Here is a 24,269-nt window from a genome sequence, read left to right as displayed (position 1 = left end):
TACCAGAATTGATTGACAGAGAGTTGGCTAATCGTATTAGACAATAAGGCAACCATCGAAGTTGTGATTGGTGACTTGCTTTGGACAATATGAATGGCTACGGGCATTGTTCGACGTCTTAGCAAGGCAGAAGGAACTTTGAGGATTCACACTTTGGCAAAGTCTAGACGTTGGTTGTGTTTATTCCTTTTGACTTAAAACATAATCAGTAAACGTTGTCGCTAGCTATCTCAGTACTCGTGGACTACTAAAAGAATAAGTGTTTTATCGAACGCCTCTAACTTTTGACCGTAAGTTCCATGTGTGTCGTGTTTATCTCAGCTGGGATTTAAATGGTTAACGCTAAACTCCGTTAGCTGAGATGCTAATCAACTTATATGTAGTTGCAAGAAAAGTACCTTCCTCTGATTTTTGGCGGTGGGTGGTTTCACTTCTGTGGTTAATAGTTTGACTGACGTCTTTGTATTATCTGTTAAAAGCAGAGGAGAATAACAAACTGCCCGAGGCTAACTGTTACCCGTTATCTTTTAGGTAACGTTTGCTTTAGCTTCCCTTTTTATCTTAACCTGCTGAGGATTCGCCGTATTCGGTATAAATCTTATGACCAAGAAGTAGCAAAAGTTATGCTGTTAAGAACTTGACTAACATTAAACATGCTTAAATAATCGATTGTATAATGTTTCATTTCGTGGTGTCTTCGGTATTTAAATATGTTATTTGATACTTCATAAGTTAAAACACAAAGCCAAACACAACATATAATATAAATGACCAGATCTCTCTTCTCGAGTAAATCGATACCTAGTTAGTAATTATCTAAATGTCTGTTTCAGGTGAAGGCGTGTGACAGAAGACTTGTTTCTACTTGTACTGGGCTTGAGATGGGCGATCAGGAACCTCCAGAGTTTGGGTCCCTGGAAGAAGAACTGAAGTACTGGAAGGAGCAGGCTGCAACGCACCAACTGAGGTGGGTCTTTGGTTTAGACTGAATGAATAGGCACATTTCAATAAATAAATACAAAATTAATATAACTACTCTTACATGCAGCATTAGATAAATTTGCTTTAATGTAATAATATGCATAGGTTCATAGGTTAAGTTGGCTGCAGAGATATGTTCTACTTGTTTTAAATGATCCTAGTAACTGTGTATATTTGACTGCCTAACATTGCTGACCAAAGTTATGTTTCACTGTTTAAGTTTTTATTTCCCTTCTAGGCACATTTGAAACAATAATCAGTGCCTCTTCTCTGCTCTCCTCTTGTTTTGTTTGTAAAAATGTGAAGTGTTCCTCCAGGACAAAGTAATATAAAACCATGGACATTTTCCTGTTAATCCCATTTCTGTGATTTTTGGATTTTTATTCTGCCCAGCGTTCCCTGTGCCTCTGTGGGAATCTCTTACAGTGACTTTGTTATTAATTTAAATAATTTAAAATCAAATGTTAGTAAAATGATATTGTAATGTAGGTGACAGTAAAATTAATCCTTCATGTCTGTGTTTAGTGCAAAGGAAGCCCACGAAGAGCTGCAGGAGTTTCAGCAGATGAGTCGGGATTATGAGGTGGAGCTGGAGATGGAGCTGAAACAGTGCGAGACAAGAAACCGAGAGCTTCTTGCTTCCAACAACTGCCTCCGCATGGAACTGGAAAACTACAAGGTTTGTAGCACATTATCAATATCTGCATTGTGTTATAATACTGTAAAAAGATCAGTATCTGGTAAGGTGCCTCACAAACTAACATCAAGGCATTTGGAAACAAATACACTACCAGTCACAGTTTATTGCAGAGAACCAGTTCACCTTAAGTAGGATAATTTTCATACATGGATCATCTGATAATAGCTGGGTTTTATGGTTCTTATTTGCCTCTGGTGGAGAAGCTTCATCGGCACTCTTGTCTGAACACAATGTCACTTAGGGCACCAACCCCAACTGATTTCTTTACTAAATCCATTTGTTGATTGCACATCATGATGTGGCTTCTGGGAAGCAACACTCAGACATTAAGTTATGATCTAATTTAAGTCTTAGTTGTCACTATTTACTTGTCAAATTCTCGTTCTACTTCTGTCCTATTTTTTCTCTTTTTAAAAATGCTGTTCATTGTTATGTCATTTCTTGACACTGCTCAACCTCCTGCCAGGAGAAGTATGAGACACAGCACTCTGAGGCCTATCGGCAGATCTCCAGCCTGGAGGGAGACCTGGCTGAGACTACGGCCATCAGAGATCATCTTCACAAATACATCAGAGAGCTAGAGCAGGCCAACGATGACCTGGAGAGAACCAAGAGGTCAGGACACACACACACACACACACACACACACACACACACACACACACACACACACACACACACACACACACACACACACACACACACACCAATTACATGCTGTATATGTATAGAAATACATATACAGTGTATGTTAAAATTATGATTAAATAAAATTAGCAATAGAAGGTTATTCAAGGTTTATTTTGTTGCTTAGCCCATTTGTCTTCTGTCATGTTCCACTGATTTCAGTGGGTTTTGCATGTTTTAAGCATCAAAAGACGCCTTGTTGCTGGTTTTTATTTGCTTTTTTGCTTAGCTACCATAACTACTCATAAAAATGTATAATTTATAAACTCGTCTTACCCACTTTACAACATGCATGCAGTATGAAAAGCCTTCCTCCAAGGTTTTTCTTGAATTTATAAAGCAGTTGTAAAAACTTGTGCATACTGATTCTGTATGACTTTCTGTATGACTGTTTCAGGGCAACCATAATGTCACTGGAGGATTTTGAGCAAAGGATGAATCAGGTTATAGAAAGGAACGCCTTCCTGGAGAGTGAGCTGGATGAGAAGGAAAATCTGTTGGAGTCTGTCCAGAGACTAAAGGACGAGGCTAGAGGTAAAAGCCTGGGGATCTGTTGATAGAACATCTTGGTTAAAGCCAGTATTTAATACATTAAATACTGGCCATTTAAAAAAAAACTTGGTAGTTGTGAACAGTTATTATAAATAAAAACACATAAATAACAGTGAATAAGAACATGTCAGTTACAAACACATGCAGACATGGAAATACTAGGAGATAAAATAGTTCATTGTTGTTTTTCTGTTTGTGTGGGTGACAGACCTGAGACAAGAGTTAGCAGTACAGCAGAAACAGCAGGTACAGGACAGGAAGCCGTCCCTTAGCAGTGCAAGCAAAGAGCCTTCCTCATCATCTTCCTCCTCAACTGGTCTGCCCACCCCACCTCTTACACCTCCTGACAAAAGGACCGACGACAAAAGTACGTCTTTACCCTCTAACCAGCCAGTTCACTTTGCCACAACACCGTCCAGATGTCCGTCGTCAGCAGAGCCCTTCATTACCAGAGGTCAGTTCACTTGTAACTGAGCTATCTCTTCATTTATCCAGGTCACATCAGGTCCTATCCAGAAATCAATTTAAGTTAGTTCATGGATAATAAACCTTGTCCTAAAAACATTGTAATTTTTCAGCTTGGACATTTTCTCATATTTGTTCTTCATTGTCAAATGAATGGTTTCATTAGTGTGACTTTTTCTGCAGGTGAAAGCCACACAGGAACTCCTCTCACCACGTCAGCAAGAATATCTGCTCTGAATATTGTTGGAGAGCTGCTGAGAAAAGTTGGGGTACTAAAACATATTTATTACTGTTTATCAGTATTTTCATGGTCCAAATTGTAGTTACCAGCTGATGACTTATCATGTGATGCTGCAGGGTGAAACACACAAACAGCTACTTTCTTAAAGCTTATTTTTGACTACCGTAGTGAGTGTTCCAAATTAGTACAAAATGCAGTCCATGATCATTTATTTTTTTAATACTAGTTCCAATGATTTGAAACATTTGCAGTTAATAATCACATCAAATATACACTTTTTACATGTCTGACTTTAAGAGAATAAGTCATTTCTAAACACCAAGCTGTGGCTAAATATTGAATAGACACCTGTAGCTGATTATTTCCTCACGTTTAGAACCTGGAGTCCAAGCTGGCATCATGTCGGGAATATGCCCGCGAGCAGACAGCAGCCCGCAGAGGCCACGCTGGAGGACAGGTGCTGGCGGGGACAGCCCAGAACCACTCAGAGACCCATACCACCAACGGCCTCTACAACAAAGGGTGAGTTGCAGCTTGTAACAGCTTGCCGCCATGTCATATGCTACAAAATAATAAAACTGTTATGTAACAGTAGCTTTTTTTTTTTTTTTTTTTTTTTAATAATTCCTGTTTTTGACACTTTACCTTGTTGGTGCTGAGGGTCAGGTAGCCCACATCATGCACACTCACTGTTTGTTGTCTTTTGCAGGCTTGTAAAGAGGTTAGACTTTGGGGCTGGGTCCAAACTGTTGATGTGAATCCGAAGATGTACTCCACCTCGATGCTCCTCTGTAGTGCTCCGTACGTCCTCTCCGTCCAGCCTGCATCCCTCAAGTTTAACGGTACTGAGCATTGCACATCGCACAAGTGGTTTCAGAGTCAAAATGACATGGACCACTACTCACAGGAAGCTATAAAGTTGATGAATATGTTCCTATGGAAACATGGATTTCTTTTGGCAGCAGGTAATTTACAGTACTTGTTTTCAGCACTTGCACTTAGCTTGAACCCACTTAATGCATGTCCCCGTCTCACCTTGTTTTTGCATTTGTCAGGTATTTTGCACTTTTACTTTGATGCTCTAATGGTGTGTTTAGACTGAATGCGTTTTAGAGGAAGTTACCTTATGACACTAAATAAAGTGGAGGACTTGTTTCATTTAGCTCATTTTTTATGGAACTTATACATATTAACAATATATTTATACTCCGAAGGGATAAATGCTTAAAATTTTTAATTAGATCTTATCTGCTGAAGAGGAAGGTGAAGAGGCTGGGTTATCTGTCAGTCAGTCTTGCTACAACACACACACACACACACACACATAGACAACTGTTAACAACAAACAACTGACAACTGTTACGTTAAGTATTACCAGTCAGTTGTCAGTTAACATGAGTACTAATTACTGGATGGAACTTTTATTGACACACTAGGGGAGGATTTTGCAATGATCTTAAAATACTACTTTGTAAATATTTAGCATTTGTCACTGATGTTTGTAATACTGCACAACCTGTTGGTTGGTAAGTCTTCACAGTAGATTGGTAATAAACAGAGGTCAGGTAATATTTTTAGTCCACTAACATAGTGCCAATGAGGCCACAATGAATAGAAACTAATAGTAGAATTCCTTATTAAATGTTGTAGAAGAAAGTTGTAATTAGATCAGCATTTTGATTGACAGATTAATTAAATTCCTAATGTGAAGTTTAGGAGAACAGGGATCATTAACACTGTCACCCATTAATTTTGTATTTATGAGCAATTTTGAAATTCTAAACTTTTTTACTTTTTTAAGTATGCTCAGAGAGGTTTTTAGATTGGGTTGCGCTAATGGCACACGCACATACTGTAGCAAACACCCTGACTGAATGTAAGTGGTGAAGGCAAACAAGCTTTCAAACAAAGTACCTCTTTGTAAGCCTTACTGTTGTAATGAAGCACATTTCTGTCACTGTGACTGATGTTGGGGAAAAGTGAAGTTAGAGCAGAAAGTGTGGAAAATGTTTACTTGACATTTTATAAGAGACATTGTTAAAGGCCAAATGTGAATTTAGCCTGTAGTAATGAAGAGATTCGACGCAATGCACAACCATGCACACGGCCTAAAAATGAGGCCAGATGAACCTCGCGTCATTGTAAAAGTGAAATGAGTTTGAGTTTATGTGGGAGAAACACGACAGTACCATGTTTTATTATGGAAGATCTAAACGTAGTACAGATGTAGCTATTAGAGTTTACTGATCACATTTGCGCCCTCCAGGTGATAAATCGTTATCATTGGAATGGCCTTGGCCCAAGTACTAGTAAAGCTTTAGGAAAATCATCAATATGGTCACATAATATGTAGGCAGTAAACTGGCTTTTCTACCGTTAAGCTTTTATTTCACAAAAGCCCTAAAATGTTTTCCTGTTTGCTGCCATCATCAATATGCTCATTGTGGTTAATATTTAAAAATGAAATGTATAGATTAAACATAGCGCTAGTACATTTCTTCTGTCTGTCCAGGAGTTAAACCTGCTCAGATCCTCCAGTGAATGAGGGAATATAAATACTTCAGTGAAGGCTACTTGTGTTTTATGTTAAAAAGAGAAAAGTATGTCGTAGATTATAGTATAATAAACTGTACCTCTACTGTACGGTTCTTTTAATGTAGGTTGAATTTGTGTAGATTGTGGTTCAGGTGATCAACATGTAGCTGCTCAGGGTGAACGTAAAGCAACAGCAGCAGCAAACATGACTCTTTGTAAAGGTCAAAGGTCAATTGCCAAGGATAAAAACTGGTGCCTTACCTGCATGCTCACAGATGAAGTGCCTCTATTCCTTGTTGTTTTTACTGTCAGTGCTGCTTACAGTATGATGCTTATTAAAAACAATAAACTGTAAATGGAGAATGATGTTCTTGTTATTTATTCTGGGTAATCGAAGAACTTGCACAACACATGCATCTAATAAGTTTATTAGCACTTCACTGGTTGACAAAGCAGAAAGTTCAGCAGCCATTTTCCCAATCACCTTCATTAAAACGATGCTTTGTGTCTGTGGGGTTGAGGTCCCACTGCCTAATTGCAGGTAATAATATGTAAATTAAATTTTACATTTGGTTTCCACAAAATTTTAAAAACATGAAAGGTAAAGTCCCAGCTTCTGAAACCAATCAAGGCACAAATATCAGCATTTGATTAATAAACAATATAGAACCCAATGCATATTTTAGAGACAATTTCAATAGCATATGTGTTAGATTTATTGTTATAAATGATAATATTTTTCCACAACGTACAAATAGCTGTCTTCTGTTTGTTTGACCTAAACCTCTGGAAACAAATTCCAAACCATTTACTTTAGAGATAATCTGGTTCTTCTGTTTACTTTTTAAACTAAATTTGAGGAGCTAGGTTTATATCGTTCGTGTTTCTTTGTGCTTGCTGCATAATTATATTCTTAAATAATGTAACGTTTATTTCAATAAATAAAGCTGACGAAAGCTGAGGAGTCTGTTTGTGTAGTTACTTTCACACACTTGCATCCAAAACTAGCACAGAAACGCTGGACAGAAGTGGTGCTAACAGCACTTTGGCTGCTGTGAGAACCTACATACAGTGAAGGGAAAAGGGACACAATCCCATGTTCATTTCATTCTTCTGTCTGATGAGGCTCACGTGTGAAATTCTGGTATTTAAACTTGCCAAACAATATTTGTGTTTTCTTAACATCTATGAATATTTACCAAATAATTTATTTCAAGAATTTGAATAAAAAATATTTCTTAATACCATTTAAAATGTTTTTTTCAGTTCTCAATGATACTTTGTGTTTTTATTGTGAAAGGACACTTTAATTTTAATAACAGCTTGTTGTGGCCACTTCAGTGAAATCATACTCTTACACTGTTTACTCATTAGAGTAAGTGTACGCGTCTCCGTGGGCGTCCAGAGGAGGGGTGCAGGCAGGAGAGGAGGGGGGCTCCTCCTCCTGTAACTCCACTGAGTTCTCTTTGATGTTGCTCCTCCGGCTGACGCTTCCTCCCATCCCGAAGCTCCTGATGCTGCTGTTGCCCACGCCTAGACCGGCGCCGCTGCTGCGAGGGCTGGGGCTGCAGAACGGCGCGTCCCCGCCGCCACGCCTGGGAACACCCGACACATCAGAAGGAAGAGGAGGAGAGGAAAGAGGAGCGTCAGGGAGAGATGAGGGACAGGAGGAACGAGGAGCAGCGAGAGTGAAGCCAGACTTTAAACAGAAAAGGCCGGAAAGTTGAAGCCCCTGATATCGTTCAGCGGGTGTAAACCAGAAGCATTAGGACAGTGGTGAACAGCAGATGCGTCAGTTTGCAGGTCAGTAATGTCTGAAGACAGGCGTGAAACAGGAGCAGCCAGACACGAGAGGAGGAAAAGGACATTTCAAATCAAAAACGATCAGGCCTAGTGCTTCTCATCTAAGTGCTCACATTCCAACCGATGTTATGTTCCCCGTTATACTTTGTGCAGGTTTATCGCTGTGGCTCAACCCCTCCACGTGTTCCCAGCGTTCAGCGGGACCCGCAGTAGTACCTCAGTTTGCTTCTGAGCGACGCCATCTCCCTGTTGAGGGTGTCGTTGGCCTCGGTGGCCTCGTCCAGCTCCCTCTGCAGCTTCCTGCGAGCGGCGGCCACGCGCTGGGCCTCCTCCTCCGCCTCCTCCAGCTGATGCTTCAGCTGCTTCATCCGCACGTTGCCCTTCTCTGCCTGCAGGAAGGAGAGGCAGACGAATCCGTGGCTCGATTTTTAAAGAAGCTCTTGTCATTTCTGACGTCTAACCTCAGCTGTCGGCCTTTGCAGGTACCTGGTCTTTGTACTGCTGCGCCTGCTTCCTCTCTTCCTCCATCTGAATGGTCAAATCTTTCAGTTTCTTCTCTTTCTGGCGCAGGTTCTTGGAGCTGTTCTGACGCTCTCTACACAACGTGAGTGGCACATTGTTATGACCCGTCATTCGTCATAAAGCAGCTCTACAGCCCCTAATCGTGCCCTGGTACCTGCTCTCCGTCTCCAGCTGCTCCTCTACCTCTCTCAGCTTGGCTTCGAGAGCAGCGATGGAGGATTTGAGTTTGGAGCGGCCCTGCCCTTCCATCTCCTGCAGTTTGGCTTTCAGATCTCGGTTTTGTCTCTCCAGCTGCTGCCTGGAGCTCTCTTTGCTCTGGGATGAGGATCTCTCTGCTGCCAGCTCTGCACCCAGCTGCTCCACCTGTGAGAAAACGGGCCTTTAAATTGCACCTGCATCATTTTTCTTGCTATAAACCATCTATGCTCTGGACTCGGGTGGAATCGGATTCTCAGTCCATCTTGGACCCACCAGCTGTTGGCTCTTCCTCAGTCGGTCGTTGAGGCTCTCCATGGTCGCTTGCTCCTCCTCCAGCTCCTCCTCCAACTGGCTGATCTTCGTTTCAAGACGACGCTTTTCATCCGACATCATTGTCCTGGGGAAATCGAGATCGACGGAGAAGATACGACATAGATGGGAATTAGTGAATGTTTGAGTGAACGTCATTAAAAGCACCAGGAGGACTTAATGCTGTGGCTAATAACACTGGACACGCACTTTCCAGAGGAATTACTGGTCAGTTCTTCAGCCAGTTCATCCCTCTCTGTCTCTGCCTGCTTACGAGCTCTTTCAGCTGCAGTCAGCATCTTAACAGGATGGAGGAAATGGTCAGGAACACAGCACAATTCAGTTATATTTAAATAATAATAGTTTATGAAATGCTTCTAATGAGCGTTTTACCTGGAGCTGCATTGGTGAAAAGCTCCACATAAGCTCACCTCATGCAGCTGCGAGATGTCGGCCTCCATGGCCTTAGTTCTGCGCTCAGACTCTCTGGCTGAGGCGATGGTCTCCTTTTGGGCTGCGCGGGAGTCCTCCAGCTCCCTCTGGAGGTCCTTCACCTGGCCCTGCGAACAGAGCAGCGCTAGTCTTATTGGCTTTCAAGTGTTTTTTCATCAGACCCAGATTAAGGGCATCACATCCAAGGCAGTACTGAAGGCGCCTGCTGACCTGGATCTTGCGCAGCTGCTTTATGGCCTCATCACGGCCTCTGTTAGTGGCTTCCAGCTGATCCTCCATGTTCTTCAACTCCCCCTCCAGCTTCTTCTTCCCAGCTGATGCCAGACCACGCTGCTTTCTCTCCTCCTCCAGCTCCGCTTCCAGCTCGCGTACCTGACAGAGGAAAAGAAGATTCTGATTGTTATTTGAAAAAAGAAAACTAGACCTTGATGCGCTGTAGGCATTTAATAAATCAGCGTCACCCTGACCTTAGATGAACAAAGGACTTCACCTGTTTGGTGAGCTGCTTCCTCTTCTCCTCGCCCATCTCGTCTCGGCCCTGCAGCTCCCGTTCGTGCTGGCTTTTGAGAGCCTGAATGTTCACTTCTAGACGCAGCTTGGCGTCCTCTGCGACCTGCAGCTCGTCCTCCAGCTCCTCCATCTGAGTTCTCATCTCATCCACGATGGCTTCTAGGCCACGCTTTGCCTTCTCAAGGTCATGGACCTGAAACCAAACAAATACAATATTGGATTAAAAACCTCCCTAATAATAGAAACACATCCATTTTTAGAGGCAGCCTCTTACACTCTTCCCCACGTCGTCTTTGGAGCTGATGAGATCCTCCATCTCCATTTTTAGGGCCTTCATAGTCTTCTCGGCCTCCTCCAGTGCCTCCTGGTTCTCCTCCAGTGCCCTGGCCAGAGCTAGCACCCGTGTCTCTTTCTCCCTGGCCTCGGCCTCTGCCCGATCGCGCTCCTCTGCAAACTTGCAAGACACGGCTCGTTCCTCTGCCAGCATCTGCCGACACAAGGGCAGCGACCACAGGAGATGAAGCTAAATGCGTCTACATATACAAACTCAGACCAGAAGCTGGTCTGATGTTTTTGGTAGATGCAACCAGTGAAGTCGGACCTGATCAAACTTCTTCTGCTTCTTCTCCAGGTTGGAGACGAGCTGCCGCTGGCCGTCCAGGTCCATGAGGACGTCCTCCAGCTCCTGCTGCAGTCGGCTGCGGCTCTTATCCAGCTTATCGAAGGCCGATGCCTTCTCTTCGTACTCGCTGTTGGCTGCCTCCAGGTCACGCTGCAGCCGCTTCTTGCCCTCCTCCAGCATCTCCACGGTCCCTGACATCTCATCCAGCTTCTTCTTGTAGTCAGACAGCTGACAGAGAGGTCAAACAGTATTTATATTCCTTTAACGCAAAGGAACTTTTTCCAGCTATCCTCATGTTGTTCATTACAGCTAACTGACCTGCATATTGAGGCTGGACACCTGCCTCTCCACGCCCCGTTTGGCCTCAGTCTCCTCCTCCAGCTGCTCCACCAAGCTGTTCCTCTCCTCCTCCAACTGACGCAGGCGTCCGGACACGTTCAGCTTCTGACGCGTTTCCTCAGACAGCAGCTCCTAAAACGACAAGACGAAGCTAAGCTATGAAGCTAATACAGAATATTTATATTGGTCTGTAGACAATGAATTCCAGCGTATTTGATGATCTTCTAACTCTCAACACCACCATTGAGTCAAAGAACTTAATTACTGTACATTAAAAGATCTCACAAGCTCTGCAACGAGGTTTAGCAAATATACTCATATTGATGTTATACCTAGAACATGTCCATGTGGAGAACCATAGTTTATACATGTATATGCTGTATTGTTTATGTCCCTCACCTGAGCATCCTGGAGCTGGGAGGACAAAGTGGAGACGTCTTTACTCAGCTTTATGTTCTTGCCCTCTGCCTCGTTCAGCACAGCCGTCACACTGTCCAGCTCCATCTGTCAGAAAGAGAGACATGAAGACGTTAACGATGACAGTTTTCCCCTCTCAATAGAAACTATATCAATTATTATTGTTTTTAACTCACGGTCATCTTGGAGACACGTTCCCCCAGCTCAGTCCTCTGCCGTTCACTCTCATTGAAGCGTGAGTGGAGGTCGTTCAGCTGACCCTCCACTTTCTTCTTCTTGTGCTCCAGGTCCTGTTTGGCACTGGCGAGTGATCGCAGGTCGGCACTGAGGTCGGCTGTCTCTTTCTCTAGAGCCTGCTTGGCTTTTTCCAGGCCAGCTTTTACCTGCACAGAGATAGGGTGGATGTTGATACTGTGTGTGTGTGTGTGTGTGTGTGTGTGTGTGTGTGTGTGTGTGTGTGTGTGTGTGTGTGTGTGTGTGTGTGTGTGTGTGTGTGTGTGTGTGTGTGTGTGTGTGTGTGTGTGTGTGTGTGTACCCTTTTGGCCTGCTCCAGCTGTTCGGTGAACTCCTGCACAGCCTGACCATGTTTCTGCCTCAGGTCCTGTATTTGTGACTCGTGGCTCCGTCCCTCCTCCTCAATGGCCTTCTTCAACATGGCTACTTCCTGCTCCCGTTTGGCTCTGTCAACACATTATGTGATAATGTAATCTGCAAAATCTGCTTTCATTATTTTATTTTCACATTCAGTTGGTCACACCACACTAATGGGAATGTGTGGAGGACTTGGATGTACATGCTGGTAATGAAACCAACCGTAGCTCCTGCTGGGCAGCAGTGGTATCCAGGCTGTCCTCCAGCTCACTTCGCAGAGCATTCAGCTCCTCCCCGAGGTCCCGTCGAGCAGCCTCTGTCTTCCCCCTCGCCGCCCTCTCGGCCTCTAGGTCCTCCTGCAACTCTGACAGCATTGCCTCCAACTCCCGGATTCGCTTCACTGCTGCCCCACGCTGATTAGTCTCCTCCTCTAACCTGTGACACAACAGAGATTACCTGGGTGGTTTCTGCCAGTAGCAGGATGCTGTTTGGTATTGGTATTTTATCAATCTTTTCCTCAAAATGAGGATAAATTTTGAATACAAGAAATGTAAAAGGCTATTTGGCATTAAATTCAGTACAGACATATATAGCCAGCAATCAAGAAAACACAAAACACACCACTCTTAGACACATCCTCAGGACAACTTCCTCTGTCCCACACTGAGGTGCACTGTGTGAACCTGCCCCATCTTACCGGGCCTGTGTTGCTTGGAGCTCGTCTTCCTTAGCGGCTAGCTGGGCCCGGAGCTCTGCTAGTTGGGCCTGCAGGTCGGCGTACTGCTCCTGAAGGTCGGCCACCTCGGCCTCCACCTTCCTCTTGGCCTTTTCCACATCTTGACGAGCCTTCTCCTCCTTCTTCAGGCGCACTGCACATCCAAAGGGCAAAGGTTGCATATTTAAAATCAGATATAGGTTTTACAAATGGAACCTGCAAGAGCTGTGGGAGAGGGGGTTGTGCCGGCTCACCCTCCAGGTCAGAGATCATAGACTCGTGTTTGTTCTTGAGTTTGGTCAGATTCTTGGACTTCTCCTCCTCCTCGGCCAGGTTAGAGCTCATGTCTGCCATCCTCTCCTCTAAAAGCTTCCGCTCCTATAACAGACATGCGAGTACATTTAAGTAGCAAACACATGATGCATGTACATGTACTGTGTATTTGACTCTCTCTTGACACAGAGAAATCTTTCACCTTCTGCAGTTTGTTATTCTGGTCCTCCATAAGCAGAATGTCCTCCTCCAGTTTCTTCACCTTCCCCTCCACAGCCACTTTCTCCAGCTGGAGTTTCTGTCGAGCATCTTCTTCCTGGATGATGTGGGCCTCCATCAGCTGCAGAACAACAACACGCAAACCGTTTAATTCAACCTAATGCAATAAAAAAGAGCCAACTGAACTCCATTCAACAGTCTGTCTGTCCACAGGTTGTCCACCTGAAGCTGCTGCTCCATGTCCTTCTTCTCCTGCTGCAGGGCGTTGCTTCGCTCCTCTTCCTCCTCCAGCCTAGACTCCATTTCGTGGAGCACCTCCTCCAACTCCTGCTTCTTGGCTTCCAGGCGGACCCTCATCTCCTCGGCCTCCGCATACAGCTCCGTCTCTGCCTGAAGCTTTGACTCCAGTTGGGCTCGCTCCTCAATAAGCTGAAAACAAAAGCATTAACCAAATTTTAAAACTGAACTAGAAGAAGAATTAAACGTAAAATGTACTTTTTTTTCACCTGGGTGTGTTTCTGACTGATGTCTTTCAGTTCAGCCTCAGCTTTGGCTGCCACCTCTCGTGCTGCCTTCAGTTCCTCCTCCTTCTGACCCATTTCCTCTTCTTGTCTGGTTACCTGCAGCAGAGGCTTCACCTGGTCCAGACACATGACACAGTTACAGTACATGTAAAGACATTTGCCACCAAATTCTCAAGAGGCTTATTTTTCTTTTTAGATTTGAACTTCAGCCAAATAGTTTAATTTTTGGTCATATTCTTCTCTCATTTAGTTTGACAGGATTAGCTCAACATTGTTGGACCTGCGTCTCAGTCTCCGCTGAATGTTTGGCTCAGCTCTGCTGATATTAACCTGTCAACCTTAGCATTTAATATGTAATTTTCAGCTTATAGGAAAGAAGCCAGAAATCAACCCAAGGTCCTTCTGGACATCACCGTGCCACCAGGTTAATTTCAATATTTATTTGTTTGTTGTTTGTTTTGATCATATCTTAAATGAACAGTACTGAATGTGTGAGTATTTATGTAAGACCTTAGTGAAGAGCCTCCACCACTGCCAGTTCTTGAGTTTGAGGTAACAGGCACAGTTTCTCTGGATGACCTTCATAGCAGTCAGTTGTTGTTGCCGTTTACTAAATGCCCTAAAAACACACAAATTAAGTATAAGCTTGTGTGTAAACTACTTTTTAGCATTGGTCAAAGAAAGCGGCTGAAACAAATGTAACAAAGATTAAAGCACATCACAGCTTGTTTTACATACTTGCGAGCCAGAAAACCTCGAGCTTGTGCCTGAAAGGCAATGATGACAACAGTGAGTTTCAGGTCCCGCTCCTCCTCCAGCTGGGCCAGAACCCCCGTCCTGAAGAACATCTTACTCTGACCGATGCGATACAGGTTGGGGTCGAGATCCAGGTGTTTCACCTGGTGAAGAGGAGAAGAATTAAAGGTTTAAATGGTTAAACAATCCAAATTGTACAAACTCATGTTACAGACAAGTGGTCAGCTTCAACTAGCTCACCATCAGACAGCACGCTTGTTTCCCATCCATGAAGCCTTTAGGAATCGAACCAGCAGCTAAGATCTCATATCTACAAACAAGAAGTCCAGTCACTTTGTAACTTTGTCAACATACAGGTGTCATCTAATGATTTTATTTCAAAATATAACTAGAGTTTAAATTAAAATGTTTTTATTTGTATGTCTTAATTTATTTTTAGCCAAATAACTTAACTAATTACAGTAACAATGTTTTAATGCTAGAAATGAAGAAGTTTGAACTTTAATATTGAACTTGCAAATATTTAATGCAGTAAACAAGTTCCCATACCTTTGCCTGAACTCCTGAAAAACGATGCGGTTTGGAAATCCCTGTCTGCAGATTCGAATGCCCTCCAGCACCCCGTTACACCTCAGCTGCTCCAGCACCAGGTGAGCGTCCATTTTTCCAGCCTGCCGCACAGAAGACAACCAGCAAGCACTGACTTTGTGCACAAACCCGACCCCTGCTCCTTAGACCGTGATGGGTCTTAAATAAAGTGCGCACCCGTTTCTCGTGGTTAGGGATGATGCAGCGGACAAAGTTGGGCTGGGTGTTATGAAGCGTGGTCATCAGTTTTCCCAGAGACTCCTTGTACAACTGCCCCACGGTGCGAAACATGCCCTTTTTGGATTTGGTGGAGGTTGGAGCTGAACTCTCTGACATCTTGGTTATGGTCTCCAGACCCACCACTCGATCCACTAACAGAGGGGAAGTACCCGGGAAAGAGTTGAAGCACACGCTGCTGCTGCAAGTCAAAGTCTCTGACATGAAATGAAACAAGGAGATGACCCACTGTCTTTCCACAGATCCTGGACGAAGGCGTTGGAGGAGTTGTTGAGCAGAGCTGTCACATTGTCATTCAGTGGGTCCATGTTCTTTGTCAGCCAGTTAGCAGCATTATAATCTACCTGCAAAGTCATATGTTTGTTTTACATTCTGTACAAAGTATTAGTATTTGAACAATATATAAATATTGTGTAAATAAACCATGTACTGTTACAGTGCTTCCTGTGTCCTTTGGCCTCAGTGACTCTCACCTTACCAGCATAGTGCAGCACAGTGAACATCAGTTTGTCTTTGTGTTGTTTGGGTTTTGAGAATTTAACATGACCAGTGTGGGTGTTGAGCAGCTTGTCCACGAAGGAAACGTCAGTGGCTTTGGGGAACCAGCACTCCTCATCCAGCAGGGCCAGGATGCCTGGAGGGTTGTTCTGCAGGTCACAGAAGACACATCTGAGGTCATTTACAGCGTGGACATTATTTCATTCACCTCCACAGCCTCTAGCTCATGTTAACAGAGGAGCACATCCGGTTCTCGTTTGGATCTTCATACATATCTCTACAAACTTTGGAGTGTGAGTAGAAATTATCACTCTGAACTCTGTCACCAGAATTTATATATGATTTTTTTTCTTGTTACTTAATTTTTTGCTGCTGTCAGTGCAGTCAGAAAAAAATATTTTTTTAATTTATTATATGCTAAAGTAATTGTACTGAATGAAAAAAGACAAACACTTTAAAAGAAATTTCAAGAAGAAGCTTTGTGTGCTGACTGGTCTCTCGATCAGCTCGATGCAGGGCTGCAGGTCAAGGCCGAAATCGATGAAGTTCCATTCGATGCCTTCCCTCTTGTACTCCTCCTGCTCCAGGATGAACATGGTGTGGTTGAAGAGCTGCTGCAGACGCTCGTTGGTGTAGTTGATGCAGAGCTGCTCAAATGAGTTGTCCTAATAAAGGGATGCGCACTGGTTGAGTATAAATCGCTCAGAAAAGTGTAAATGTTTGGTGTCAGTAGGAGTTTACCTCAAAAATCTCAAAGCCGGCAATATCCAGGATGCCCAGGAAGGAGGACGACTGCCTTTTACTCTTGTCTAAAGTTTTGTTGACTCTTGCCAGAATCCAGTGAAACAGACGCTCATACATGGCCTTAGCCAGAGCCTCAATAGCAAAATCAGCCTGAGAAAGGAGCAACGGATGGAGGTGAAGACTCTTAAAAAGTATCTTTGTTGGGATTTAGTGTGGACTGATTTTATATTTAACCTGCTGCTTGGTCTGCGCCTTCTGCACCACCTCCCTGCCCACTTTGATTCGTGGGGTGAGGATGGCACGGGTGAAGTCGGTCACATTGATGCCCTGCAGGTGACAAACCTTCTGGGCAGCTGTGTTCGCAGGGAAAGTCACAGATTAAGAGGATCATTTACAATAAAAGGAGTTGGTGGTCAGGGGTCATTTGGAAACCAGTACCGGTGTTGTCAGGCATAGTTGCCTGCTCACTGTTCCTCTCCTTCTCAAACTTGATATTTCCGAGCTGAAGCACAGTGGACACCACTTTCAGCATTCCTGCAGGGAAACGGAGGATGAACCTTGAAATCAGCTCCATTTGTGGCACTGGTTCCTATACGTACTGTAAATGAATTGTGTTTTGATGTGGGGGTTTGTGAACTTAAAGCAAAGCCCGGTTCATTACAATGAATAAAAGCACATGAAAATGTTTATGGAGTGATTTTTGTCGAGCTCACCTAATCTCTCCTCAGCAGTGAAGCCCATGATCTCCATGGCTTCAAGAGTCTCATCAAACATCTCGTCGTCCTCCTGACCAGGAATCTCTACGTGACCCGCCATCAGGAAACGGTAGCTGCCGAAGTCCTCGAGCAGCAGCTCCTCTGCACACACGCACACGCACACGCACACGCACACGCACACACACACACACACACACACACACACACACACACACACACACACACACACACACACACACACACACACAGATAGTTTTTGATCTAAATCCTGTATGAGATTATCATCTTATCAATGGCAGAATGAATGTCCCTCACACACACAGTACTGTATAGACATGTTACATATGTTTTCTGCTCACCTCTTGTCTTGTCTTTGGCTCCTGCCACCATGTAGTAGAAGATGTGAAATGCTCTTTCAGTGTTGGCCTGACGAATGCAGCGAGACTTCTCCAGCAGGTCTGATCAGGTCAGGACAAAGTTAAGCAGATTTCCTTTTTTTTTCTTTTCATATGACATTTAAACTTATGTGTGAAATAGTATTTGCTGTCTTTTTTTCTAAAGTTCTAACTCAAACCGCAATAAAGGATACAGGTGTCAATATTTGCTCCAACAATATAGCCAGTCACATCAAAGTTGAGCTTGATGAACTTCCCCTATTGGAAGGTGTAACAAAAGCAGGTAAGCAGTGGTTATTTAAAGACTTAACTCTGAGAAGCCTAAGTGGCTGAAGCACATACAAATCGTGAGGAGTTGTCATTTTTGATGGTCTTAGCATTTCCAAAGGCCTCCAGGATGGGATTGGCCTGCAGCAGCTGCTTCTCCAGCTCCCCCTGCAGCACATGAAGGTCACACTTGTCATATTTAACAGCAATGATATGCATAGCAAGTTATGAATGGTTTTATACTCACGTAGGCCAGATTAGCTTGCTGCTGAAACAGAAATAGGAACAAATAAAAATCCATCAAGAGCTTTGATTTACTCACATTTAACTTTCTTCACAGCTGGATTCCAGAAAAAACAGCTTGAAATGCAGCAGGTCAGCACGATCGGGCTGTTTTTATTTTATTTCATACAGTCTATATTTATATGGATCTTTTTACCAATGAAAATTCATTGTCTCTCGTAAAAAATGCATGAAAGCTATGCACAGAAATCTGTCAAAGGAGGATTAATCATTCTCTCCCTCTTTAATTCAACAAAACCTCAAACTAAAAACAGGAACATTTATTGTGTTAGGTTTAAATCATTATCAAAGACATGGTTCATTTTTCTAGAAGCTGAAGACATTGCCACTCACAGGATTGGCGTCCTTCTTGCCCTTGTGTGAGGAGGCGACGACAGCCAGGTACTGGATGACCTTCTTGGTGTTTTCTGTCTTACCCGCTCCAGACTCACCCCTGAGTGACACAGCCACAGTCAGGACAGGGATGGAGGATGTGATGTGTCAATTCACATGCACAGGAGAAGGACTGAAACAAGTAGTTCATTAAGTAGACAGTATATTTAATATTTTGCAGTCCTTCATAGACTCACTGTTTCAAAAACTTTGACCACAAGTTTAGAGATATGCAGATGTGTGTGCTCATGTGATGGAAAAAAGGTTACGCTTTGTAAGTTCTGACTCACGTGCAGAGAATAGACTGATCCTCACGGTCTGTGGAGAAAGTGGCAGAGAGAAAGATTTTGAAACGGGGAAATAATGTTGACTGAGTTGAGCTCGTTAGCTGAAGCCGAGCTGAACAGACCAAACATGAACTCTGACGCCGTGCTCGGACACGAGAGCTCTGAGATCTCGTTCGGAGGGAGATTAGCCTCCATCAGTCATATCATCTAAAAATAGCAGGTGGATGCACGGCTCCTTTGCTGTAATCTTGTCTCGCTGCTCCATGTATGGCCATTGTGGAGCTGAGTGGAAAGTACACAGTTAGTGAGAGGTCACCGATGGACCATCCGGAGACCAGACGGCACGCTCTGAGGCTCCTCGCTGCCACCATTCAGCCCTGCTTGGCTTTAAATGTGTTGGTTGTGTTGTGAGTGTAGTGAACAACAAGTCGTCTGTGTCACTCGTGAGCTGCACCGAGCCACTGCACTGAAAACGGTGGTGGAGGGGTTCACCTTGCAGCATGTTCCTGTAGGCGTTGTCTGTGATGGAGTAGATGTGTGGCGGCACCTCGTGACGTTTCTTGCCCTTGTACATATCGATGATCTTTTCAGAGTAGATGGGCAGCATCTTGTAGGGGTTCACCACCACGCAGAAGAGACCCGAGTACGTCTGGAGGGAGAATGACAGCAGGGCAGAGCTTTTACATCCTATCTTTGTTTCATGCTCTCCTCCAGAATTTATTAAATACTGCATTAAACCAAATTTCCTGAAAAGTTAGATTTAGCCCTCACATAATTTGTTTTCCATGTGTAAATGTGTTATTAGTTAAACAGTCCCCATGACAAGTAAAGAACTGAGATGCTGTCCTCTGTTTCCTCTGTTTCCTCTATGTGCCTTATCACTTATGAGGGGTCAGGGCAGGTTGGACAAACAAGCTGCATAGCATCATTCATTTCTAAAGATGCATAAGATTATTTATTTCATCATCATTATTGTGAGTTTCTGGATTTGCCTTAGTTTAAATGGTTAAGCCAACTATGAACTGTTAAATTTTAAGTTTATTGCAAAGTCCATATTAACAATAATTTAAATGTTCACGCTCTCTTTAATGCCTGTTTTCCTGCAAGCTCTGGTATTTAGTCAATATTTTATGATGCATTCCTCATATCTGTGTTATATAAGACAAACATTAGTTACAGTAACTCATGGTTATGTTTATTTAAGTTGGTCTCCTTTAACTGAGTCATATTTGACTGACGTAAGTCGTTTACTGTATGTGTAGCTCATTTTTGAGTTTAGACATGTTGAGATCAGATTTCCACTAGGACACAGGATTTTGGGTGGCACCTGTTCATCACAATTATGATAATTTGCCAAATAACAATACATCAATTGCCCTTAAATAATTAGATAAATTGATAGATTGAATTTGAGAAAATTATAGACAAAACAATAACTTAATTCAAAAATATCAATCACTGTGTATAAATGTAAGTTGGATGGAATGGCTCACATGCCGTTTAACATACTGTGCGTACAACAAAGTTGAACCTAAAGCCATATATATGTACATGTGTATACACACATACTGTATCATACTGGACAAAATAGTTCACATTTATTGAATTGATATTATCTGAACCATAGAAACCCTACAGCTGGTAGCACTTACGCTGTAGATTTATGCATATTGTTTTAACACATTAGGTTCACATTTTGCTACTCTGCATCAGCTTCCAGTGGGTAACAGCTCAAATTCAGACAGGTTATGAGATTTTTTTGGCTGCTTAAACACTGTCTGCTCATATAAGGACTGGAGGGACTGGAGATCTTAGCTTCCAGTGATCTTCATGGCAGTCAGTATTAAATGAATAAGCTTAGATTTTAATTTCTACATCCCGTTCCTTATTAGACTTTGTCAGAATGACTGAAAAAATAAAAACATAAGCTGTTGATCCTTTCAGTATATCCTGAGTCTGTGTAGAGAGCCCAGTGCCTAAACAGTGTTTAAGCTAAGACTTTTCCACCTGAATGTGGAGTCAACATGGACTTCCAGGGATTTAAAAGGAGAAGTAAGCCACGTGTGGGCCCAGTGTCTGATATTAGGATGAATTGACATACTGTATGTTACAGATGTCTGAAAACCAAAGGAAGGTATACTGTGCTGATGAACTGGAACTGCACGTACTGCACGTACTGAAAAGACTCTGACATTTAGATTTTTTTCCATTTTATCCATTCATCTGAGTCTGTGCTGTTTCACAGATTTATTTTACAGCCTGAAAACGTAAGTCTGCGTTATCTGCATAGAAAAGAATCCCACGGCCATAAAGAAACTGATTAAATCTACAGGTACATGTGTAATAAGTTGAACTGACTTCTCTCTTAAAAAAAAGACACAACCCTATTATTGTGTCTCTGGTCAGTCAGTCAACAGTAAAAGCTCATGTGTAACAAAAGCTTGAAGGTGGACTAAGTATTACCTAACAGCTGTAGGTATGTAAAGAGTGTATGATTCTCACATAGATCAGGCTGGAGAAGTATCTCTCCCGCAGGTTTTGAAGGACGGAGGCTTCGTTGAGGAAGGTGAGAGCAGCCATGTCCTCCACTTTACTGAACTTGGGCGGGTTCATCTTCTGAATGTCATCTTTATTCACTGTTAATTTCTGACCATTGGAGAGCTCCACCAGCACCTGAAATCAAGATCCCAGTCACGTAAAAGTCGAATTAATAAATACGTCCTTAATATTAAACGCTGCCTGGAAGTCTGTATCTAACAGAAGCCTAATTGTTATTTTTTTACAAATAAATAAGTATTTTTTATATTTTTAATAAATAATAGTTATCAATGTTGTATGCATGGATTTAATTTTAGCGTGTACTGTATGTGCGTGATAAAAGACTGCAGATCCTCAGTCGTGAGGATGAAATTGTGTGTGTAAGGACTGTTCATTGTGTGCTGGTAGTTTGTTTTCATTGTTAAATATTTGAATGCTAAGCTTGAATTCAGCTGTTGTTTATCAGTTTCTCAGAGTAATTTGCTTACTTAAGCAGATATACATGCATTTTACTGTAGGATAATGCGACATGATGTGATTAAATTTATATTCTATAAATGATATATAATATATAAATGACGTTACCTGATCACCTTTCTCCTCCTTAAGGCTGGCTGCCTCGAAGCCTTCCCTCTCTGACGGCACCCACACCATCTTCTTGGCCGACCAGTCAGCTTGTGCCACCCCACTGTTGCGAAAATCATTTTCCAAAAAGAGGTACTTGCTGTCATCAGCGGCTGGGTCTGCCATGTTGGAAGCGTCACTGCTAGGAGCTGATGGTGGTGTGCAGGGAAGAGCCTCAGGGACAATGTCAGGTGCTTCACAGGAGGTTGAACTGACGTCTGGATGCTCACTAGTGGCTGGTTCAGCCTCTGCTGCAGCTATGGGAGCTGAGTTGACCTCTGACCTCTGTTTGGATTGTGGCCTATTAACGTAACAGATGCCACACGCAGAAAACGTAAAGTACAACAAACGGTTTTATTATTGTAGGACGAGATCTTAATTAGCAAGGCTGCAAAATTATTTCACATATATTTCCCATAGATACAAACTATCTGATGTTGTATAAATGGTAATTTAACAGATGTTTAAATATCAGAACATCAGTCTCTAATACAAAATTTTCTAATATATGTACCAGCAACAAGCCGCATACTGACACATGTAAGAAGATAGATCTATTTATTTTGCATGCTAGAACAATGAATCAATGAAAAGTTGGGACAGACTTATTACTGTACCTAAACCTGGTCAGAGAGTGATATTACCAGCATTATTTACTTAACCCGAAACGCTATCTGCACAGCCAAAGAGCACATTAGTTAAACATTTATATTTAACATTTATAGTTAACCTAAAATGACCCATCCCCAGAAAGAGGCGCTGTACTGTGTTTTGATCAGATTTGATTGACAAGTTTGGAAGCATTGTGATCTCACTCATCACATTTAAAGTTTGTCATATTTAAAATAAAGTGCATTAAATGGTCACATTAAAAAACAGTTCCTTTAAAGGAACAGGTCAGTCACACAGCTCCTTCCTCATCATCACACAGAAGAGTCAGGTATGATATGAAAGAATGATAAAAAAAAAAACATTGTTTCAATTTATGCCTGACTCAAACTGCTGCCTTTGCATCGAACCGTCGTGTCCCCATTTACATTTAATTCAGTGAACTCTGACTAAAGACTCCTGATATCAGCCTCTGTATATTTCCCTAGGTTTGCATTCAGTTACTTACTCACTTATCCTCGTCTCCGCGTCTTCGTGCAGGTCACGGGGCTGCTTTGACTTCCAATTGAACGGCAGGCAATAAAATATGAAAAGCAGCACGCAGATAACCCCTATAATCAAACAAGTGAGCTGCCATGCTGGAATGCCCATGTTTGGCTAACCCTTGACTGCTGGTGGTTTGGTAGCCTGGACGGGATGCTAGACACCTAGCAGGGATGCTACCTTATAAGGTGCAGCTGCTGTGTCCAGCCAAGCTTACCGTTTACACCAAAATGGTGACATGTCACAAGGTGCGTCCATGTGTGGCCACCAGCACACGGGCCAAACACAGCGGGTATGTGAGCGCACAGCAAGAGCATCATGTGTCCCTGGAGTTTCAGCAGTGTTTAAAGGTAGATTGAATGTTTTAGATTTATGGAGGGATGTAAAGAAAAGGTTAAGAATACTGATTAAAATGTGTTAATAAGTTTGGGTTTAAATCCTGCAGCAAACTGTAAACTTTCCTCTATGTCCTTGTTTCCTGCAGTACTTTCTGTCCAAAACTGCGCATTTACCCTTTAAGCATGCTAATTATTTTAGTTAAGACATTCAGGGATTCCTCAGCAGGAATCATTTTGCAGATTTAGAGTCTAGGTTGGACTTGTAATTAAAGTAAGTGAATGAATGAAATTAAGTACATGTGCAGTCTTTTGCATGAAGTTATTCCAAGTCCTGGTAAAGAATCGTGCTACTCACCGTGCTGCGCTTCAGTCGTCAGTGCAGGATGCAGGCTGAACTCGAGGGAAGTGGCAATATCATGTCAGGTACAGTAAATGAAGAGATAGTGATGATGATGATGATGATGATGATGTGGTCCTTCCTCCTCCACACTATTTAAACCGGACCGCGACACCTGGGGGTGGAGCAGCGCGTGCGGCCCGCCCCGTATCCAAAAGCTGTCCCGGGAGCACGAGCGAGCAATCGGGAGATCAAGTCAATCAGATTTCAAATTAATAAATTATGCATACATATTTTCCAGGAAGAGTTGGCTGTGGGCTCCGGTGATTTTACTGAACCATTTTCCATGTTTTGGTACTTTGGTACTAACATTATATGTATATAATATTATGTGTCTGTTTTTTATACAAATGCTTTTAACGTTGATGGTATTCGAACATATCTCTGTATTCTTTTTGTAT

The 24,269-nt window shown here is 42.8% G+C and overlaps 2 protein-coding genes across 7 annotated transcripts; one reads left to right on the top strand and one right to left on the bottom strand.

Moving 5' to 3' along the window:
• The first annotated feature begins 36 nt into the window (after nt 1-36).
• LOC114859974 (nuclear distribution protein nudE homolog 1-like) lies at nt 37-6,527 on the top strand. 4 transcript variants are annotated; one of them, XM_029158145.3, is made up of 9 exons: nt 37-169; nt 834-967; nt 1,507-1,660; nt 2,148-2,296; nt 2,766-2,902; nt 3,129-3,374; nt 3,569-3,654; nt 4,003-4,148; nt 4,336-6,527. In XM_029158145.3, exons 2-9 carry the CDS (start codon nt 882-884, stop codon nt 4,382-4,384), a joined length of 1,053 nt encoding a protein of 350 aa, XP_029013978.1. In that variant the 5' UTR covers nt 37-169; nt 834-881; the 3' UTR covers nt 4,385-6,527. The 4 variants fall into 4 exon arrangements, with proteins under 4 accessions (XP_029013978.1, XP_029013977.1, XP_040927702.1 ...); XM_029158144.3 differs by having other exon boundaries at nt 83-290; XM_041071768.2 differs by having other exon boundaries at nt 86-173.
• Nucleotides 6,518-24,233, bottom strand: LOC114859973 (myosin-11-like). Of its 3 annotated transcripts, none has more exons than XM_029158140.3 (43): nt 23,827-24,233; nt 21,943-22,282; nt 21,322-21,492; nt 19,312-19,468; nt 18,823-18,850; nt 18,494-18,593; nt 18,105-18,125; nt 17,933-18,025; nt 17,785-17,848; nt 17,555-17,653; nt 17,193-17,336; nt 16,918-17,013; nt 16,714-16,832; nt 16,477-16,629; nt 16,227-16,400; nt 15,711-15,884; nt 15,467-15,581; nt 15,178-15,371; nt 14,962-15,083; nt 14,653-14,722; nt 14,395-14,555; nt 14,167-14,275; nt 13,639-13,770; nt 13,355-13,561; nt 13,116-13,253; nt 12,895-13,018; nt 12,623-12,794; nt 12,148-12,360; nt 11,870-12,014; nt 11,511-11,717; nt 11,317-11,421; nt 10,897-11,049; nt 10,558-10,806; nt 10,231-10,443; nt 9,937-10,149; nt 9,657-9,818; nt 9,425-9,553; nt 9,204-9,292; nt 8,958-9,081; nt 8,641-8,849; nt 8,451-8,559; nt 8,181-8,353; nt 6,518-7,756 (listed from the first exon to the last, which is right to left on the bottom strand). In XM_029158140.3, the coding sequence occupies exons 2-43, from the start codon at nt 22,105-22,107 to the stop codon at nt 7,525-7,527; spliced, it is 6,027 nt and encodes a 2,008-aa protein (XP_029013973.1). In that variant the 5' UTR covers nt 22,108-22,282; nt 23,827-24,233; the 3' UTR covers nt 6,518-7,524. The 3 variants fall into 3 exon arrangements, with proteins under 3 accessions (XP_029013973.1, XP_040927700.1, XP_040927701.1); XM_041071766.2 differs by having other exon boundaries at nt 18,105-18,122; XM_041071767.2 differs by having other exon boundaries at nt 7,614-7,975.
• Nucleotides 24,234-24,269: the final 36 nt, after the last annotated feature.

Source organism: Betta splendens, chromosome 8 (assembly GCF_900634795.4).
Source record: "Betta splendens chromosome 8, fBetSpl5.4, whole genome shotgun sequence".
Taxonomy (NCBI): domain Eukaryota; kingdom Metazoa; phylum Chordata; class Actinopteri; order Anabantiformes; family Osphronemidae; genus Betta; species Betta splendens.
Note: the sequence above shows the minus strand (reverse complement) of the source record. Positions and strands in the feature narration are given on the sequence as shown.

Excerpts from the sequence above, each read along its gene's own strand:
- LOC114859974 (XM_029158145.3), top strand. The coding sequence starts at position 882 with ATGGGCGATCAGGAACCTCCAGAGTTTGGGTCCCTGGAAGAAGAACTG. Across the intron at positions 968-1,506 it reads GCTGCAACGCACCAACTGAG|TGCAAAGGAAGCCCACGAAG; the intron begins GTGGGTCTTTGG and ends GTCTGTGTTTAG. Across the intron at positions 2,297-2,765 it reads GACCTGGAGAGAACCAAGAG|GGCAACCATAATGTCACTGG; the intron begins GTCAGGACACAC and ends TGACTGTTTCAG.
- LOC114859973 (XM_029158140.3), bottom strand. The coding sequence starts at position 22,107 with ATGGCAGACCCAGCCGCTGATGACAGCAAGTACCTCTTTTTGGAAAAT. Across the intron at positions 17,014-17,192 it reads CACTGCTGAGGAGAGATTAG|GAATGCTGAAAGTGGTGTCC; the intron begins GTGAGCTCGACA and ends GTTTCCCTGCAG. Across the intron at positions 10,150-10,230 it reads AAGACGACGTGGGGAAGAGT|GTCCATGACCTTGAGAAGGC; the intron begins GTAAGAGGCTGC and ends GTTTGGTTTCAG.